Source organism: Anser brachyrhynchus (genome assembly GCF_964034855.1).
Source record: "Anser brachyrhynchus genome assembly, chromosome: 3".
Taxonomy (NCBI): domain Eukaryota; kingdom Metazoa; phylum Chordata; class Aves; order Anseriformes; family Anatidae; genus Anser; species Anser brachyrhynchus.
The window spans coordinates 122,852,012-122,871,796 of NC_137696.1; the positions used below are offsets into that span (position 1 = coordinate 122,852,012).

Sequence of the window (19,785 nt, forward strand, 5' to 3'; positions counted from 1 at the left end):
CACTCCCCCATGTTACCCCATCTCCTCTGGATGCGCCTTTGCTTATCCTACTCTCTGCTATAGAAGTTTCAACCCCTAAAAAAAATTGTCAAACAAATCATTGTACCTGAACCAGCAACTTAAAAAAGTCAAGCCATGCTTGATAACTTTCAGACTTGATAACCCATGCCTTGAGAAGTACGTTTCTGTAGTTCAAGGATGGTGGGAAGACCCAGATGCATGCAGCTGCTGCCAGCTTGGCAGTCAGACTGTGCTGTGCTGTGTCCCACCAGGCAGGAGGTCTGGCCCTTGTCAGCTATAAAGCTACCAGATTTAGAGTTGCTTGAGTCGACTGAAAGGAAAGGCAGCTCAGATGCCCACCTTCAGGTTATTTAAATCTATGTTTTGGTCCCATCTTCATGGGTAAAGTCTCCATGAAGCCTGGCTTTGTGATGAAGCCTGAAGCACAGACAAAGATTACTGCTGCTCACGCAGTGCTGTGGCAGAAAACACCAGGCAGCAGATGAGATTTCCAGGCAGCTTTTGGCCAAGTCAGGTCTGGGCAGGTTTCCACGGTGCCGGCCAAGGCCACCGAACAGGCAGCAGGACATTTCCCCAGCTGGATTTCGTGATATTCTTGCTAATTGCGGACGTGCCGTAAGGACAAGTGTTGGGCAATCGTACCAAAGGTCTGTTATCCCTTCCTGTCATTTGCACAGAGCACACTGGGAGAAGAGGATGGCAAAGAGAGGGTGGAGGATCCTTTTGGCCTGAAGTTGTCTGAGGACTCCTCGACATCAGAGGTAAGCCACAGCAGGATAGAAATGATAAATAGAAACAAGGGGCTTAATTCAGTGACCTTCACCCCAACATCCAGAGGAATTTGCAGTGCTCTGGGTGAGGTGGGGCTGGCAGACAAGGTTCAGGAAAGAGGAGACCAAGCTTTGCTGGAGCAGCCTGGCTGGCCAGGAGGGAAACAAGGACATCCCATGTGGCATTTGCCTAAGTGTGAGCAAACGAATCGATCCCTGAATATTCACAGAGCACAGGAGTCTGTGGCATTCCGGGTGATAAAAAGATCTGCTTCAGGCCAGCTGGGATTTAGAAGAATATTTTATATATATAGCATTTATATCTAAAACTTTGTTAGCATGACCACATGGAAGGACTCTTCTTCTAAATACTAGATGGCTTAATGCACATATATACATATACATATACGTATACGTATACGTATACATATACATATTAGTGTGAATGTCCTAGGAGGACTGTAGAGAAATGAGAGAGTAAGAAATAACATCATTATAAGAAAGTAATTACTTAGTATCCTGACTGGTATTGACTAAATCATAGATTGGGATAGCTGGATTTTTTTTTCCTATTCGTATGTTCTTCGGCTAAGATAAAATATAAAGCAGGTTAGAAAAATCAGCCTTTATTTGTTAGAATACTTATGTATTATGAAATAAACATACACAGACATTATATATGTATAATATAATAATGATGCTATGATTCTATGGTTCTATGATTTTATGGTTCTCTGACATATATGTGCCTGCATGTTGTCATTAAAAGAAGAACACAATTTAAGTGCTACACACATCCTTTGCAGCATCATGGAGAGAGGAAAGTAAATTAGACGTGCAGCTGTGAAAGTATATCTGGTATACAATATTAATTCATGGATTGTGTATATTTAATTACTAAGGTACACGTTGGGTTTAATTAGTAAGATACAGGTTAAATATGGATACCTTTCATGATCTTGAGTAGCCAAACTGATGTTTAAAGTCAATAACAATATACAGTGGTTAAAATAGCAGGTAGTTTAACTACCCTATTTTAGAAATTTAAAGTAAGCTTGCCAACAAGCATAACAACAGATACAGCTTGACCAGGGAGGTTTTGGAGTCTCCCTCCTTGGAGATCTTCAAAAGCCACCTGGACGTGGCCCACCCTGGATATGGCCTCCGACCTCAGCCATTCCATGATTCTGTGTGTTTCTGTGAATTCATGAGCTGAAGATCTTGTCCCAGTATTGGCAGCACAGGGGAACACTTTGGCCTGAACATATTTGGCTCGTTGGCTGCTGGGAAGTGATGTTTCAACTGCTGGGAAATGCTGTGAGAAGCCCAAGTCATTGGCTGGCAGGTCTGTGGCAGCTTTGTCATCAGCAGGAACATATAAACGCTGTTGTTCTGGGGCAAGGCATCACCCTGTGAAGCTCAGCACCTCACTGAGAAGAACCAGGTAGGACAGACCAGCCAGAGTGCCCCCCTCTCCACGTGTTACCTACTGATGCCTGAAGTCCTCTAGGATGAGCTGATAACAACTGACAAGGAGAAAAAATGCTTATCTTTTTGAAAATATCCTTTGCTTATCTAAAATGAAAATTGTCATTCCAAGGTGTCTGCTTCTGCAGCTTAATTAAAAGCTTATGAACAATGAAAAGTATAAGACTTGATATTTGATATTTGATTAATGCATTCGAATTATTATTGTAGTCAACAACGGTGATTCTGTATGATTATATTGGTTTGTATCATTTGCAAAATTTAATTAGAGCCTGAAAAAAGGGCTGATGCTGGGGAGATGCTTTGAGGCTTTCAGCTGCTGTATGTTATAGAGGTGTTATGAAGAGAAGGGATAAATGTCTCCTCAGATTTTTCTGTAAAGATATTTTCAAGGACTTGCTACTGCTTTGTAAGCTACAAATCATTATTATTATAATCATTATTATTTCTACAATTAAAGTCTCTGAGCATTCATTATCTAGAGAAATTAGAATGGTTTAAGTCATTATCTACAAATCCCTGAATCAAAATACGTGATAATTAAATAAAATGGACACTTTTGTCATTAATCATCTTGCCACAAACATGCAGCACCACACCATAATGGAAGTATTGATGCTTTTGTTTATGTAGCAATGTTGTATAAGTTATAAAAGACACCTAGAAAAACGTGCTTAAATTATAAGAATTGGATAAGATGTGGAGGGTATTTATTTTATTTTAAATTATAATATTCAGGGTTTATGAAATTTGAATGTAGGTGGAATGTTGACTGTCTTTGCACGCAATGGAGAGAAAATCGCTATACTCATTTTATTCTTTTAAATTGTATATGCATAAAATACATTTTCTTCATCTCATGAACTGAACTTTATGTATTTCTTCAGAAAGTGGTATTTCAATAGATTGATTCTAGAACATTTACTCAATTGCATAAATGACAACTATTATTCAACTTTTATTTACAAATTGCAGCTTATATGTCATCCATAATATTTGGGTCAAGTAATGGCCAATGTACCTTTTCCTGTGCTTTTCCCTAGTAGCTGTTGTACCTTGTGCCACTGCATTTGGACATGAAGATCGTTTACCTTTTCTTTGCTGTGCTCCTCGTAGTGCTCCAAAGCTCTTTAGGTAAGAGATCCGTAAAGTCAGAGGAAACCCTGAGGGGATTTTGTGAGTACAGAAAGGGTAAAACAGAAATAGAAATAAAACGGGTTTACATCTCGGGCTACTTCTGTAGTAGTCAAACACTCTGTATGTGATTGTTGACCCTCCTTTGGAAATGAAAAGAATTTAATGGTGTGGATGTGGCCAGACCACAGGCAGACTGGGATATTGCTGTGATGCTACAGCCCTGACTCATACTTGATCTTCTTTGGGAAGGAAAATCAAGGCTCAGCTTCTTTGCACAGGTTTCATGCGAGCACCTAACAACGCCGTGCAATGCAAGCAGGCTGGGGGTGCCTGTTCCACGGACCACTGCCCCCCAACCAGTACAAGAGCCTTTGGACGTTGCCAGCAAGGGATCCCTTGCTGTCGGACTGTGGTGAGTTGAGGATTTGATGAAGACTGGGTGTTTCATGGGGGAATGGGTTCATTACTCACTTTAACACATCCAGTCTACCCTTGGGATGTGAAACTCCTCCAGTGCAAGCTCCCAAGGGAGAAGGGACTCTGTATACTCAGAGGATTTCCTAGGGGTTTCCTCGCTTGCTCCCTGTGTACCACACAGGGTCAAAAATCATGCAGCTCGAGTGCCTTATAGGAAAGACAGTTCACAGTCAAAAGTCTCTGGCAGAGATAAGTAATTAGCTAGAAATTGTCTCTTTTCTCTGCAGTTCCCATTACCTGGTCCAGATGCCTCATGACAAGTAATATTGGCTTTGGAGGACACATTTCTCAATAGGATGTGCATATTGTCTAGGGACCCATGAAGTTTTGAACCAGTTAATAGGAAACCTGCATGTTTTATATTGTAAAGTCTACCAGGACTCACTCATGTTCAGAAGAAAAACCTGAAAGTCATGTTGTCTATAATTGTCCCTTTTTAGGGGAAAAAAAAAAAAAATCCAATTCCTTAGCAGAATTTAAAAGTTTCTCCTGCATATTTATTCCAATACAAAACAGGAAAAAAAAAGCAAATGTACACTCTGCTTCTACTGTTTCTAATACTTAATTTTCTGTTTCTTTTTGCTGCAAGATGTTGTAGTTGCTCTTGGTTTTGGACACTCATTTAAACTTTGTTCAATAGTAATGGCAGAGACATTAAAAGCAAAGAGTGAGCAGCAGATTTATTCCAGAAATTCCATATCTCCATACCAGAGACTTCAAGGTACGAAAGAAGCTTCAGGAACAGCAGCTTCCTTGCATTTCATTATTAAGTAAAATAGAAAGGTTTTCTATTACATGATTACAAAAATGATTACAATTTAGCGGCAGAAAGACTGTAGAGACCCTGCTAAGAATTCCTGAATTATCCAGGAATATTTTTGCTCTCAGTCCTTGGTGCTCAGTCAGTTCCTTCTGTGCGCTTTTATTCAAATATTTTCCTGGTTATAAGAACAAAATCTGAAAGTTTCTTTTCTCTTTTGCAGTATGACTAGTGTTTGCCAGTACCTTAGACCAGCTAAGCAGATCTCCTGCCAATTTATGAGAGACGTCTTCCCTTTAGAAAATCTGGAATTTGGGGCTAAAAATATGGTTTTAACACACACACACGCACACACGCAAACACACATAAGCCCTAAAACACAAACAACAGAAGAATGACAACAAACACCTCAACAAACAAACTGAATGGCCTGAAGAGACTGCAAAAGTGATCCTTGGACCACCTAGAAAAGACTAAGCTTTTTCTTTTTTTCTAAAATAAAATAGTTTCCTAACAAAACTGCACTGCATCCCAGAGCGCAGATTATTGCCATGCAGAAGTCTGTCCCCATGAGAGGATGCAGAACGGGTTCTCTCCTTGGCCTCCAGAACAGATGCTTGTGTTTTTCTTTTATATCTAAAATATAAATAGTAATAATAATAATAAATAGTAGTAATAACGGGATCAGCACTGGAAGAAAAGTCTCCAGGAGAGGCTGAATGCACAGCTGTGGTTTTCAAATTTCGTAGTCTAAATATCTCTACAAATTTTAATGAACCTGCTCCAGAAGACTTGTGTCTGAGCCTTATACCTGCAAAGAGTTGTCTTGGTTTGTGTTTTTGCTGTAAGACCTGGATCCCATCTCAGACAGCGTTAGTGTGACATGGGGTAAAGTTCTCCAGGAAACCAAACCCCTATACAGACAGGAGCATGGCCTGATCCTCTTCCTTGTCAGATTAACTAGCTACAGTCAGGGATAACTTCCCCAAACACACTGTGATTAGGCTAGTAAAAAAATGGAACAAAGGGGCCATGTTCAGGGCACATGGCAGTCCAAAACCAGCTCATAGCAGCTGATGGGATGGAAAGCACAGATACTTGTAGCTGTCCCCCATCTCAAATCCTTTTGCCCTGTGTTCTGGGATGCTGGGGATGGGAAGGGGAAGCAAGGGACACTTCTGTACCTCATAACAGCAGGTGCTGAGGCTCCAGGGTGATGGACATGCATCCAGACAGCACAGCGCTGTGGTAAATAGTTTGGCTCGTTAGGATCCCACTAATGTGATGCTCGTCTAGACCAAATAAAGGTAACAGGAGCAGAATCACATAGATGTGGCGAGGCAGTTTCAAGACCTAAAGAAGTTGGCCTTCTGCCATGCTAGGATTTCTCTGCATTGCTGTTCTCTGCTCTTCTTGGTGTGCAGGCAGGTGATGGAGGACTGGAGAACTTCTGAACCCCACCCTGGTTTATGATTTACTGACATAACACGTTGCCACACACAGACTGCTGCAACCCAGACGCTCTGCAGGATGATTTAACAGGACTCAATGACACATGCACTTAAATTAATTTAGTTAAATAAGCGTCATTTACAGGTTGATTTTTTATAGACAATAATAACAACAAAAACCACCCTGACATACACAAGCAAATGTCAGCAATGTGGTTTCACAGTGACTTGCTTTTATTAGAATTGAAGCTGCAAATCTCTATCAGGGCTACAAGAACTCCTTCTCAGATCTCCTCGTGCTCCCAGGAGTCTTCACCCCATGGGAAAGGCTCCTCAGGTTTGCACCAAGGCTGGGATTCATTGATGTCAAAAGTCTGGAGATGTCTCAGGTTCCCAAAGCTCTTGTCTGCCTGGTCAGTGAGGTATCAGTTTTAGGAACTGGGTGTCCTGCAAAGAGAAATGAAGTGCTTAGCTATTCTGCCTATCTCTGTCCAAACAAGTAAATGATGCTTTCCCGTCTCAGGCTGATGCAGAAATCTGGTAACACGTGGAGTTAGACAACAGGAGATCCTTGGGATCTGGAACTCTGCTCTGTGCTCACAGAATCACAGCAGGGCTGAGGCTGGGGACACCCCTGGGTGCCCCTGTCCCCCCCCGCCCCAGCAGGGTGCCCAGCCCCACGGCCCCGGGCTCGGGGAGCTCTCCAAGGAGCAGCCCCCGGCCCCTCTCGGGGCAGCCTGTGCCAGGGCTCCGGCACCCGCCCGGCCCAGCAGTGCTGCCTGAGGGGCAGGGGGAGCCGCCGGGGCTCCGGGCTGGGCCCGGGGCCTCTGGGCCCGGCCCTGGGCACCGCCGAGCAGAGCCCGGCTCCGGCCTCTCCGCACCTCCCCGCGGGTCCTGACGGCCATGGGGGAGCTCCCCCGGAGCCTCCTCTGCTCCAGGCCGAGCAGCCCCAGCTCTCGCAGCCTCTCCTCACAGCACGGGGGCTCCGGGCCCGGCAGCACCCTGGGGGCCCCGGCCTGGGCTCTCCCCGCTGGGCCCAGGTCTCTCTGTGCTGGGGGGCCCAGGACTGGTCCCAGCACTCCAGGTGCAGCCTCACCGGTGCTGAGTAGAAGGGCCATGAGACAAAGCAGATAAAATGGAGGATGTGGACGTTACCACTCAGCACACACCACAGTTTGCTGGCTGCAGCTGCCGATGACCCAGAATGCCTGACGGGCATATGGCTTAAGAATAAAACTGATTTAGGAATAAAGCAAGCATGGTCGATCCTCTCCTTTTCTTCCATGCCCTCAGAAGTGTGACAAGGCCTCTCACTTTTGCTGTATCCTTCAACGTGATGTTTCACAGAAAGCGAATTCAATTAAGTATAAAGGCAAATAATTAAAAGTAATTGAACAATTAAACAAAACAACAACTACAGCAACAACAGATTTATAATATCCAAAGGTGTGTGGATCTGTTACAGCTCCTTTGATATGAAATGCCACCAATGGCAGAGTTGGACTGTGACATTACAGCATGGCTCCCTCAAGTACAGCTCCAACAGATGCAGGAGCTTTCTCGTGGGTGCTGATGAAAAAATGTTGGACTTCTACAGGGTGGAAGATCTCCTACAGTCTGATTTGGTCTAATACCTGACCCTTTGACCCAGTAAAGCAACCCAGATGGAGAACTGCATTGCAGGTGTGAGTCCTGACTTGCTAATGGTTATGCTGTGCTGAAAACCTTGGGGTTTGGTGGCGTGAAGTTCCGTGCTACTGCCTGTGTGGATTGAAGAGGAGTCCTCAGAGCTGTCTGAAGCCAGCTGTCTCCACACTGCTTAGCAGGGGCACAGTTTGAGCATGAGCTGGTTCTGGCCTGGCACCAGGCTCATGCTGGAAGAAGAACCAAGTTATTAGCAGTATGGAATTTTAAAGGCTGTAGGCTTGAGTGTGAGCCCAAACCTGCATTAGTATCACAGATGAGGTATGGTCTCGGGGAGAAAACAGCCCTCTTGCTGCAAAGACAGCCAGCTCTGGCAAAATCCAGCTCCTTCCCTGCTTAGCACCAAATTCTCCCTGTGGCCTTTTCAGAGAAAGCAGACTGGCATTTTTCTTTCCTCTAGCCTCCTACAGGTAACATAACATTCACTTTGGTTATGTTTTATATCGTCTCTGTCTGAAACCTGAAGCCGTTTGGTGCCCCAGGGACCAAATAATATAGAATGCCCATGGGCTTCAAAGACGAAGGAGGCAGGACAGGACACTCCTTTGAAACTAAATTTCCTAGGGGTTCAGAGGCTAATCCAGCATCAGCTCCATGGAACTGTGTGCTGCCTGAGCAGCAAATATTCTGTTTAATTCCATAAGGCTCTGTTTTCTGTTATCAGCCAAATGCCCAGCAATTAGAGTGTTGATTTTTTTTTATTATTATTATTATTTCTACTTTTTGGAGGACATAAGAAGCAGGAGGAGGTGTCCTTCTGCATGCCAAAGAGAAAGAAAAGCCCAGTAAATCTATTTGTACTTGCATGAGCATTGCACTGGAGGAATTCATCTTACCATTTGCAGCATTTCAGCTTCCCACCACGGCAGGTCCCAATGTCAACCAGAGAACCAGAGCATGCAATAAAAGAGCAGGAGCCATGGTTTTGCCGGCATGCTACGGTGTCAGCATCTCCTTGGCTGTAAGCTGAAAAAAAATTGAGGGAAAATTCATGTTCATTTGTTAAGTCTGAGGGTAAGGAGAGTTGCAGCATCAAATTAACCAGGCATGGTGTGTGATATCATGACATAGTGCTTGGCATGCGGGTTTGTGATTGGGGTAACTGAGGTCTTTACATCCATATGAAATGCAAACTAGTTAGAACAGTGGGCTGTAATGTCTGGAGAGAGAATCTACCCTATTAGCAGTGACCCAGAGATAACTTCTAGCTTCCTTAGCATTTCTGCTGGAGACATGTACTTGTCATTCCAGTTACACACAGTAATGCTACAGCATGTGAAAAAACCATAGGAAACACAGAAAAAAAAATACCTTGAAATGAATCTCATATTACCCTAAAAAGTGATGTCATTCAAATTAAAATGTCTTAACTTGACTTTTTCAGGCTTTTTCAGCAAATGCAAAGCATATTTATGATTCATTATCATTATTTGCTGCTTCCAATAGCTTTCTGCATGCTCACAGGAAAGCTGTGCACTGTGTTGCCAAGTAAGATATGGTAAAGTTAAAACAGTTGGCAAAAAAAATCATAAAAGGTAAATCTTAATCACAGCCAAACCTGTGGGACTAGAATTCCCAACTAGAATTTTTGATGCAGTTATGTATATACTATAAAATAAAGCCTGTTACTATTGTCACTAGTGTTGTATATGGTTTTAGCTAGATGCTATGCTGTTTTTACCATGCTTGGTATGTTCAGAACTGAAGAACCAAATGCTCGGGTGATGTCAAACTCTGCAGCTCCATCTTCATCGGTACAACTGCCTGGGCTTATCCCAGATAAAGTGCTAGCCCCAAGCTAGCCCCAAGCCCCCTTGCTAGCCCCAAGCGTGATTTCAGAGAGTTTCCAGGTTAAACATTACTTGTTCCAACTGGCATGTTCAGGCAGAAATTCAATTTGTGTTCTTTTTATATTCCTTAAATGGATCTCCTACAAGTGCCTGCTCTTGGTCTAAGCAATTCTACATCCCTTCACTGAGTAGACTGGCATTTGCTGGTCTAGGAAAGTAAGTAGAAATTTGAGTCTACTGCAAACAGTGGAAAAAGATTAAACTTCTCTGAAGACCCCATAACAGTCTGGAATGATGCATGTGCTCGAAACCAATTTAATGCACATGGACAATAGAGTTCAGGCAAAGCCCCACAGTCTCAACTACTTTTTTTTTTCTTTCCCCAAAATAGAGGCCTACTAATCTAGAACACACACTGACAAGGTGCAGGTGTGAATGTGAGAAGAGAAAGCTCCCACATCGCAGCGTGAAACGCATTGTTGCGTCTTAAGTATCACCCTACAGGGCTGCCTGAATACACAGGAGGACCATCTTTTTGCTATCATGCCGTCAGACAACTGGGCACAGGATGGATAGGGCTAGAAAGAGACCACCAGCAAGACTATCAAGGACCTTGACTCAATAGATTAAAGATTAGGGCTACAACTAGGGAAGGGGACTTATAGTATGTCAGTCAGAGCCCAAGAGCAGAGAGGTTAGGACTTCTCTGCACATTAGCCTCCATCTCAGCTATTTTCTGTCTTACCTGGAGCAGCCTGGAAGATGAAGAAGAGAAGAGCGACAAGGAAGAAAAGGATTCTCATGATTGCCAGCTAGTGATAGTCTTTGCAGGCGTGAAGATACCTGAAGATGGACGGAAGCTGATGAATGAGGCAGAAGATGGTTACTCCCCGTCCTTATAAAGGCTCTGGGACTGAGCAGTGCAGACAATTAGGGGGTGGAGGAGTGGTTGTCTGTAGAACAGAGAGTTCATTGCCCTATCACTATAGAGATTGGTGATGTATGAAGATGTTGCAACCCGACACATTCGAAGATGCCTGACCTGAACGATGACCAAACCATGTTAGCTGACCTGAGGAGCCAAAACACCCTGTGCTCGCGTGCCTGGTGCCAGCTGGTGGGCTGCACCCGGGCAGGACACAGGATTGGAGGAGGAGAGAGGTGGGTTTCCATGACCCACAACACTGTAAACCATGCAGATTTGCTGATGCCCCGTGGCTCTTGGCCATGGTGTTGTGACAGACTGTCCCCTCCCCAGCCCCAAGGCACTGCTAGCGTAGCAAGGCTGCATGGAACTGGGAGGCAACGGACCCTCCTCTTTTTGTGGAGGAGTGGGTCAGAGCTTCAGTCCTCACTGGGATAGGAGTTGGAGGGCTGCAATTGGAGGAATTGTGTGGAGTGAAAGGATTGTGGACGTTCCCCCTCCCTGCCTGTGAAATCTCAGCATGGTAATACCTCTGTTCTCCCAGATTTTCTCCTTGCATGGTTCAAAGCTCAATTATCTACATCTTATATTTCAGACCTTAGCCATTAATTTTTAAGAAACCTGGAAAATGAAGTCATTAGACAGAAAGGCCTAGAAGGAAGACCACTGTGCATTGTGCCACCTTATTATGGGAGACTGCATCCCAAACCCCTTTCAGCACCCAACTATGTCTTGAAAACGGTGAGGTTATGTGCCTCACTGCTGCTACCAGCATTCAATTCCTGTACCCCACTGACAGTTACAACTTTCTTCCGAAGCCTCTGTGGAAACCTCAGACCTACTCATTCTCTGCCCCAAATGACTTCAGTTTAATAACATTTTCCCTTGCAGCTAGTCACCTTCCTGATGTGGTTATAAACAGAATCACATCTCTCTGGCTGGTTCCTTAGATTCAGCATACCAGGTCTGCTTGTGTCTAATTGTGTGTGATGTCTTCACATCTCTTATCACTTTGTAAGGGTTTTCATTTTTCTATATCTGAAAAATAAATAAAATCTCATTTTTTTTTCTCATGCCTGTGAAGGACCATCCATCTATAGGACGGACCAGAGGAAGTGTCACCAGACCTTTGTACAGCACTCTTAATATTTGTGCTTGTCTACAAGAATTGCCACTCCTGAGGCATATGAGAACTGCACGTGTGGTTTTGTTGTTTTTTTCTTTTTTTTGCAAACATCATAAGCCAAGAATCATTAATGAAATGAAATCATGAGGGTGCTTAATTTTTTACTGCTTCTGTGTGAGCAGCAAACTGAAACAATTGGGAATAAACAGCAGGAATTCAGCTATGTCTGAGCACAGAGGGCATGGACTTCTGTGTCTGGGAAACCAGCTGCCACAAATTGGGTGTCAGGCATAAAGTGGGTGCTTCAACTTGTGAAAAAATGCATTGGTTTTCCATGTCAGGACGAGGATTTTAGAAACAAGCAAAGCTCTTCTTTACAGTGGATGGCAGATGAGGAGGTTGAGGAGAGACAAGAAGAGGCAGGTGGCAAAGTGGACAAATTCCCCTCCTTGCTTTATGTACTGTTGTCCTTGCCCAACAGACTGGAAAAGTATGTAATGCTGGTGGGACAGGTAGGACTGACAGCACTGCCATGACCCCATGAGGTACAAGGGAAGGAAGGGGAGCCTCAAATCTTCCTGTCTCATGTGAAGGGCACAGCACCCAGAAGATGCCTGGGGATATCAAGCCTACATTTCCTTCCCTTCGCACCCCCTGGACTGACGGTGGTGGGTTGACCCAATACGTTGCTGTAGTGATGTTTTTGGGGAACACGATGAGGAAACAGCTCCAGACCTCTGCCAGGAGCTGTGAGAATTGGGGTGGGCAGTGATGGTCTATGGAAAGGGCACCCGCTCAAGGTTTCGCACACACACGGCTCCATCTCTGAAAGCAGAGGATCAGACAAGAGGGAAAGAAAGGGGCCGTCCATGCTCATAGAACATGGCCAGCAAAAAGCAAGACCCCAAGGGTGAAGCTGCTTGCCATCACATTTGCACAGGCTTAATGGAGAAGGAAAATGCACTTGAATAAATTTTCTCCTGTCTGTTCCAGGGGCGTTGGTTTTGGGGGAGAGATGCTGCTGAACCAACCCTGCTGGCGTTGGCATGTTACACATTATTCAACACTCTTTGGACCCAAAAAAACATCAGGAGAGGGAAGGAAAGGGGGAAGAGCTCCATCTTCCTCACCGCCCTCCCTCAACTCCTGCTGGAGAGCACCAGCAGTGCTTGTCCTGAGTCCTAGCTCCTTCTTCTGGAAGGTAAATACACTGGGGCCATAAAAGCCCCCCAAAAGTGGCTCAGGACAGGGAAAGGGAACTTAGGTGAGGTGCCTTGCTTCTTCCTTCTCCTTGGCACCAGGGGAAGGTGCTGGCAAGCAGCCCCCAGCGCACAGGGAAAGCAGTGGGGCTGCTACTGATAGGAAGCTGTCGTTCCCGAGGTGTGCATTAGGGTTAATATTTGACCTGGTAGTGAAGGAGCAGGCGGAGGAGTATGCAGAGGACCTGCCCTTGTGAAAAAAGAAGGGCAAATTCATCACCCAGAAAAAGTAACTTCATCCTTTTGACTCACCATTCCTTCGTGGACTTGGTAGGTTTGTTGTTTTTTATTTTCATCTCGGGAATTTTCCGCTTTTATTCTGTTTTATGAGCTGTAGGACAAGGAGTGCAAATGTCTCCAGACCCGAAATAGTCTCTGCTTTGAATCACAACTGATGGGCAATTAATCTGCCAGAGCAGAAGGGCAAAATCAGTTTAGACAAAATCTTTTACAGCCTAGGAGTAAATAAAAAGCAGTCAGCGAGCTGAGTTTCCCTGTCCCAGAGCAAGGGGCAAGGAAGAAATGACAGCAAGAGTCACGGACACAGGCAGGCACAGAGGAGGTGGCCGTGGGTGGAAGGTACAGGACGTTCGTTCCCCTTCGTGGAGCACTCGATAGAGGCTGCTCATGCATGAAACCAGGTTTCAGTGGGGGTATCCAGGCCACTGCCCCAAGTGCCTGCCCAAGATCAGCCACGGGAACATCTCCAATCTGGCTCCCTACCATGTGAGGGGAAGAAGTCACCGATCAGCAGATTTTGGGGAAATCCTTATCATAATCGTTATTTTGATAACTGGTCTGTCCTTCAGGTAGTCAAATGAGATTTTTTGAGGTCCTGTAAAGCAGCTGAGAAGGAGACTTTTTAATTTCTTTATACCATCTTACCTAAAAATAGAGGTGAGTGTGTCCTGGAGAAAAAATAGTAATAATAAAGTTGCCTGAAGATTGGTTGGATATTCTGTAAGGTTATCCCAACCAGAAAAAGTACTTGAGGTGGATTCAAACGTGGGTTACTGCTATGTTCTTGAGCCTTTTCTGTTTAATAAGCCACAGAAATAGGTGCAATGTGTAGCCCTATGGTGTCATTTAGCACTTACAGAGCACAGTCCTGTTGCTGATGTTAATTCAGAAGGGGTCTAACCTCATGTGACAGATCCAGAGCTGCAGAAATCAAGAGGTTGTTTTTATTTAATCTTATTTATTTACTTATTTTATTGAATAAGAAGTCTCGTACAGTATCTTTGCAAAGTAATGGGGAAAAGTTGGACGTGCTCTCCTCTTCAGGCTTACAAGGCAGGATTGTTTGATGGGGAAGTTAAGACAAGAGGAAGGAAATAAACAGACACACAGCCTCCGTGTTAATTTTTTTAATCTTTTCTGATTTCTGCATTTCCTCTGTGTTTCTGATAGGAGTTCTTTTTAGACTAAATCCTCCCCCACCTACCCACCTCAACCCTATTGCCACCCCCCAAAAAAAGGCTACATTTGTAGGGAAAGAACAATCTTTTTGGCTGGTTATCGACTCAGATTCAGAGACATGGAGATCAAGTAAATTGCCTAAAAGTAGACTCCAGTGCCTTGTGGAAACTCCTATTTATTTATTTTATTTTAATCCTAATGCACCTGGGTGAAATCAGCCTTGTGTTACCCTAACATCCTTTTAAGATAGATATAAGAAATTGACTCCAAAATAATTGACTTCTTGCTTCTATGACTAGTCATGGTGGGAGAAAAGAAGTTGATTGTGAGACTGTAACTGTAGGAGGATGCAGTGAAAAAAATACCTTGGTTTTGCACTCTAGCATTATAGATCTCGTGGTTATATCTGTGTTTCCCCCCTCTTCCAAAAACACAGAGAAACCATATCCAAAATACCTACTGGGTAGGTCCGACATATGCACTGGTCCTTGAATTATGTATGAGAATTGCTTGGATCAGTGGCTGTTTTCCAGGCCAAAAGTTGCTGGGGACTGTGCTAAAAAATTGTCAGTTTAGCATACACAAAGCCCTTGGCAACAGTTCTCTTTGTGTGTGTGTGTGTGTGAGGGACGGAGCTCCTTGTGAGAGTTTATTTCTTTGAAGTCTCTCCTACATTTTATACCTCCTTCTTCCTGTGTAGGAAAAGGCACAGGATAACTCTCCCCTCGTAACATTCTCCAAGCCACATTTCTTCTTCCAGAAGACTTTTTTTTTCTTTTTTTTCCCAAAAAAAGAAATCTTTCCTGCCATGGTGTCTCTCAAAGCTTTGCTTTTCTGACTGATGGGGTGCTTAATCACTTTTTTTTTGGTGTGTTTAATCATGTTTCCTACAGGATACAATCACAGGACGGTTTGGGCTGGCAGAGACCTTAAAGCCCACCTGGTTCCAGCCCCTGCCATGGGCACGACCCCTGCCCCCAGCCCAGGCTGCCCCCAGCCCCATCCAGCCTGGCCTTGGGCACTGCCAGGGATGGGGCACCCACAGCTCCTCGGGGCAGCCTGCGCCAGGGCCTCGCCATCCTCATGGTAAACAATTTCTTCCAAATGTCTGGTATAAACCTCCCCTCTTTCATCTTGAAGCCATCCCCCCTTGTCCTACCATTATCAGCCCGTGTAAACAGTTGCTCTCCATCTTTTTTACAAGCCCTCTTTAAGTACTGAAAGCCCACAGTGAGGTCTGTCTAGATCTACTGCAAACTTTATGAGATCGAGAAACCTGATGTTCATGGAAGTCATCATTCATTGATGCACCATCTGTTTATACGTGGCATCGTTATATTAGGTGATTTTTTTCCTATCACTCTTCTTAAGAGTAACTCTCCTTTAATTTTCTTTTATGACCACTGTTGAATACAGGTCTGATGTTTCTGAGAACAGTTTATATATCATCCAAAACCTTTCTTCTGTGTAGAGATAGTTCAGACCCCATCACTGTGTTTGTACAGTCAGGACTATACATATTTCATGTTTGCAACAGCATAAGAGCTTCTTCATTGCCATTTTGTCATCCACCCACTATCAAGAGATGCTTGTACAGTTCCTCACACTCAGCTTTCAGTCTTGTCCTCTCAACAACTTTGGTTCCACTATCAAACCTGGTTTCTGTTTTAGCTGTCACCTTTTCCAATCCACTTCAGAATATGTGAAAGTTCATGGGCTGATTTGTTTAAAGACATTGCTAGACTCTACAAGCCTCAATTAAAAAAAAAAAAATTAAAAAAAGTAAAAACACAAAGAAAATTGCTGCTAGCAATAATAAGAGATCATAGGATCATAGTTACTGGTTTAAGAAGACATTTATTTTTGTGTGTGAATAAAATAATAATATATTTTTTGCTTCACATGCTCCAAGAGCTGCAGGAACCTGAACAGATTGAACAACCAAACATCCCTGTGAGGTAGGCTGGAATAGGTGGCCAAGGTGACAAAGTGGCTTGCGTATTAATTAAAAGCAAAAAAAGGGAGTGACTTCAGCAAGGAAACACCTGGATCTCCAGAAGCAGTGCGCTAACAGGATGTGCCCTCTGGAAGCTTCTCGGAATGCTCATTTGCAGGTTTAGACGGAGGAGGAATCCATCAAAATCACCTCCTCAAGGCAGTGGAGACGTTGCTGGTACGAGGGCGCTGACCCAGCCTTCTCTTCTTACTCTGCCAAAATCCTGTAAAGACGCAAAGGCTCTTGTTGTTTTGCTGAAGTGGAATCCAAGCTCAATCTCTAAAAGACTCAATAGCTGCTAATTATCTTTCAGAATAAATGTATGGGGTGGGTTCAGTCACGAGCTATATCAGCCAGACCTATAAATGTGGTTTAAATACTCCAAGGCACCTCAAATGCCACTAAACACCACAATTTAGTCTACTGAGTCAAACCTTTTGTGTCCCACTTCAAAGATTTCTTTCCTAGTAGGTTGAACCCTCAGCTAGAAAAAAAATGATGTATCTCAGAATACCCTGATGGCCACTGCAGTGAATCAGCCCAGCTGTAAATCTAATGGCATGATAGGAAGATATTTAATCCTGAACATTGGCATCCCTCGATATCACATATGGGACATTCTTCCCAGAAAGAGAATTTCTGCAGAAAAATTACACCTGAAAGCAAACTCACGAGGTCTTTTTCCTTTCCCAGCCCCAGTTCTCCTTGGATCAGATGTTCTTACAGATATTCAGGGTTGGAAATCCCCCATCTGCTCTTACCAGTCTGTTTGATATCAGTAGAAATTGTTTCCTAAAGGGAAGAAGCTTTCATGGAGACAGAGGGATCGAGTCATTCCTTTGTAAAACCATCTACTAGTAGGTTGCAACTGCACCATTTATTCTCCTGAATTCCTAAGTGAATTCCTTCCTTATCACTGAAGTCACAGCACTGAACAAGTCCTAATATTGGTGTGACTTGGGTTCCTTGAAACCACTGAGCCTGTCGTCTGAGCAAGCTTGTGCTAACCTAACAACTGAGGACCTCCATCTGCTGAGCAAATGCTATGAAAGCTGTTCCCTGGAGCCATCTCTTTGCACTTTCTTCAGTTACTGGGAACCTTTAAATCCTGGCAAGTCTGTAAATAACAGAATAAGGAACTCTGGAAAACTCAGAAAAATGAGTATGTGAGTCCCTAACTGTTCATTTTGTCAAAAGTCACAGGAACCTTCCCTAATTTGCCACTGAATTCAGTTTGTGGGATAATTGCTGCAGTGGTCAATGGTCATCACATGGCAATGAATTAAACAGAACTATTCTAAGAACTAAAATGCCCAAGGAGTATGTTTCATCCTAAGCTAAACTGCACTCCCCAAATGCATACTTAAAAGGATTTAAATCAGGGAAACTCCAGACTTTATTAGAAACTGGTCTCCAAAGTGAGAAGTGAAATACCCATGCAATTGTCTCCATCCACTCACAAATTCACTGATCGTCACCTAAGAGGTGCACAGTTGTGGGAGGAAGGAGAGAGAGTTTTTGTATTTCAAATTGAATTTCTAGGTCATTTTGGAAATGAAAAGAACAGAGAGATGGAGGACACATTTTTCCCTCTGATAAGTGAAAATGCTGTGAGATATTTTCCTAATAAGCTTCTTTAAAAAGTTATTTTTTCCCATCAAAAATAAAAATAAAAAGAATTAATAAAAATAAAGTTAAAAATACTGAGTTCTGGGAAATGTTGGCCCTACTGGAGTTTTACCCTCGTATATAACGTCCATGAAAATTAATTGTCTCCTTAAACATACATATACGTGGCCACCCTGACTCCAAATTTCTCTCAAACAGCTGCCCTGCAAGACCCACAGAAACTTGCATCCTGCTCGAGGAAACAGGAGGAGAAATGGCAGGAGAAAAATGCCCCCCGACACCCCTCGGCCCTGCGGCACGTACTTGGAACAGCATTTCAGCAGCCCCCCCTGGCACGATCCCGAGGCGGCGAATGTGGGTGGGCATGCCCCGGCGCGGCAGAAATTCCCCTGGCTCCTGCACGCCGCGGTGTCAGCAAAAGGCGCATCGGCAGAACCTGTGGGGAGAGGAGGACGTTAGGATCTCAGGTTTTTGTTTAAAACGGTAAGGATAAATATGCAATAAATCATTCATTTTAAGGAGGAGGGCTCTGATGATCATGGATGGTCTTGGGATGTTGGGCACCAGCCCAACAGCATCACATTTTGCCGATCGTTGCTTTTTCTCCTACACACGCTTTTCTGCTTGCATCCCCTTTTCGTTCTTGGTAGGATTTAGCTTGCATCTCACCTGGAGCAGCCTGGAAGAGGAGGAAGAGAACAGCAAAGAGCAGGTAAAGGATCCTCATGGCTTGGCTGTGGACTGCGTGCCCGTGCGAAGCTCCTCAAAGACCAACAGGGGATGAAGTATGTCTGAGGAAGAGGCGAGGGAAGGCAGCCCGTATTTATAGGGCCCACGAACAGGCTGTGAAATGTTGATGGCCGAGCCCTTTGTCAATAAGTAACTTCACCCAGCCTCCTGGCAAGCAGTTTGGCTATCCCCCTTATCGCAGGCTGCAGCGAAATGTGCAGCAAAAATGTCGCAACCTGCAGCAGTGAATTTCCACTGCCCGTGTCGGCCGGCTGTGTAATGGGACCACCAGCCAAGCCCCACCAGGCTGCACCAATTCGCTCGGCTTTTGCAAACCTGTTTGCACCAAAGGCACAGGGGTGGGTCATGCAGTCTCTCGGGAGCCAGGCACTGCCAGAGCCCAGCCCCAGCACTGACTCTGGGTCTGTCATTTGCTGGCTAGTCATGGAGCATTTTGTCTCCCCAGCCCTGTTACTGGAGGAAAGCATTGGGAAACGTTTGAGTTTTGACGTGGTTTTGCTTCCCCACTTTTTATACAAGATCCAAGGTGCCCTTACCCACTGCAGAGAGCTGACATGAAGGTCTCTTCCTCTTTTAGTTCCCACTCGTATCCCACCTTGAGTGCTTTGCACTTTTACCAGCTTTTGATGTCCCCTTTTGTTTCCCCCCTAATTGCCCCAAAAGGTTGGGAGAATGGGCTGGATCCACAAGAGCTGCATGGCTGATACGGATGGGCTGGCTCTCCTTGCAGTGAAGGGAAGGTGATTTCCAGATTCAAAGTGAAATGTTAGCAGCTGTTCGAGGCACTGACTGATTCCGAGTTCCTGGAGGACCTTTCAGTGGCTACCTTTAGCCCTGGCAAAGCTGAGTTTGCTGTATGAGAGGTGCAGGTCTGCCACTGACTTTTAAAATGCTGAGTTTTGGTGAAATGGGCAGACAGAAAGCCCAGAAGTGCAAGGGCTTGGGCTTCATTTCAGAGCCTGATCACAGGGGCTGGGAATTTTTTGAGAAGCATTGTTTAGGGGATCAAAGCACTGAAGCTTCTTCGTGAAATCCTGGGCTTGTAGATGTCAAACTACTGCAGCAGCTTTGCAGCCTTGGGAC

The 19,785-nt window shown here is 44.4% G+C and overlaps 2 protein-coding genes and 1 long non-coding RNA gene across 4 annotated transcripts; 1 reads left to right on the forward strand and 2 right to left on the reverse strand.

Annotated features, from left to right (window-relative positions):
- The first annotated feature begins 629 nt into the window (after nt 1–629).
- Nucleotides 630–5,182, forward strand: LOC308192473. 2 transcript variants are annotated; one of them, XR_013948824.1, is made up of 4 exons: nt 630–782; nt 3,326–3,413; nt 3,695–3,828; nt 4,877–5,182. It is a non-coding gene; the product is annotated as an uncharacterized lncRNA (long non-coding RNA). The 2 variants fall into 2 exon arrangements; XR_013948825.1 differs by having other exon boundaries at nt 647–782; nt 3,323–3,413.
- Nucleotides 5,183–8,640: 3,458 nt separating this feature from the next.
- Nucleotides 8,641–10,505, reverse strand: LOC308192469 (gallinacin-9; the record flags this gene model as incomplete). Its single annotated transcript, XM_080586070.1, has 2 exons — nt 10,344–10,505; nt 8,641–8,774 (listed from the first exon to the last, which is right to left on the reverse strand). The coding sequence occupies exons 1-2, from the start codon at nt 10,399–10,401 to the stop codon at nt 8,641–8,643; spliced, it is 192 nt and encodes a 63-aa protein (XP_080442196.1). The 5' UTR covers nt 10,402–10,505.
- A 5,659-nt stretch (nt 10,506–16,164) lies between these two features.
- LOC308192468 (gallinacin-10-like) lies at nt 16,165–18,781 on the reverse strand. The gene is made up of 3 exons (XM_080586069.1): nt 18,622–18,781; nt 18,256–18,388; nt 16,165–16,546 (listed from the first exon to the last, which is right to left on the reverse strand). The coding sequence occupies exons 1-3, from the start codon at nt 18,677–18,679 to the stop codon at nt 16,531–16,533; spliced, it is 207 nt and encodes a 68-aa protein (XP_080442195.1). The 5' UTR covers nt 18,680–18,781; the 3' UTR covers nt 16,165–16,530.
- Nucleotides 18,782–19,785: the final 1,004 nt, after the last annotated feature.

Coding starts and splice junctions, on each gene's coding strand:
- LOC308192468 (XM_080586069.1), bottom strand. CDS start 18,679: ATGAGGATCCTTTACCTGCTCTTTGCTGTTCTCTTCCTCCTCTTCCAG. Junction 18,389..18,621: donor CCTCTTCCAGGCTGCTCCAG/GTGAGATGCAAG, acceptor CTCTCCCCACAG/GTTCTGCCGATGCGCCTTTT.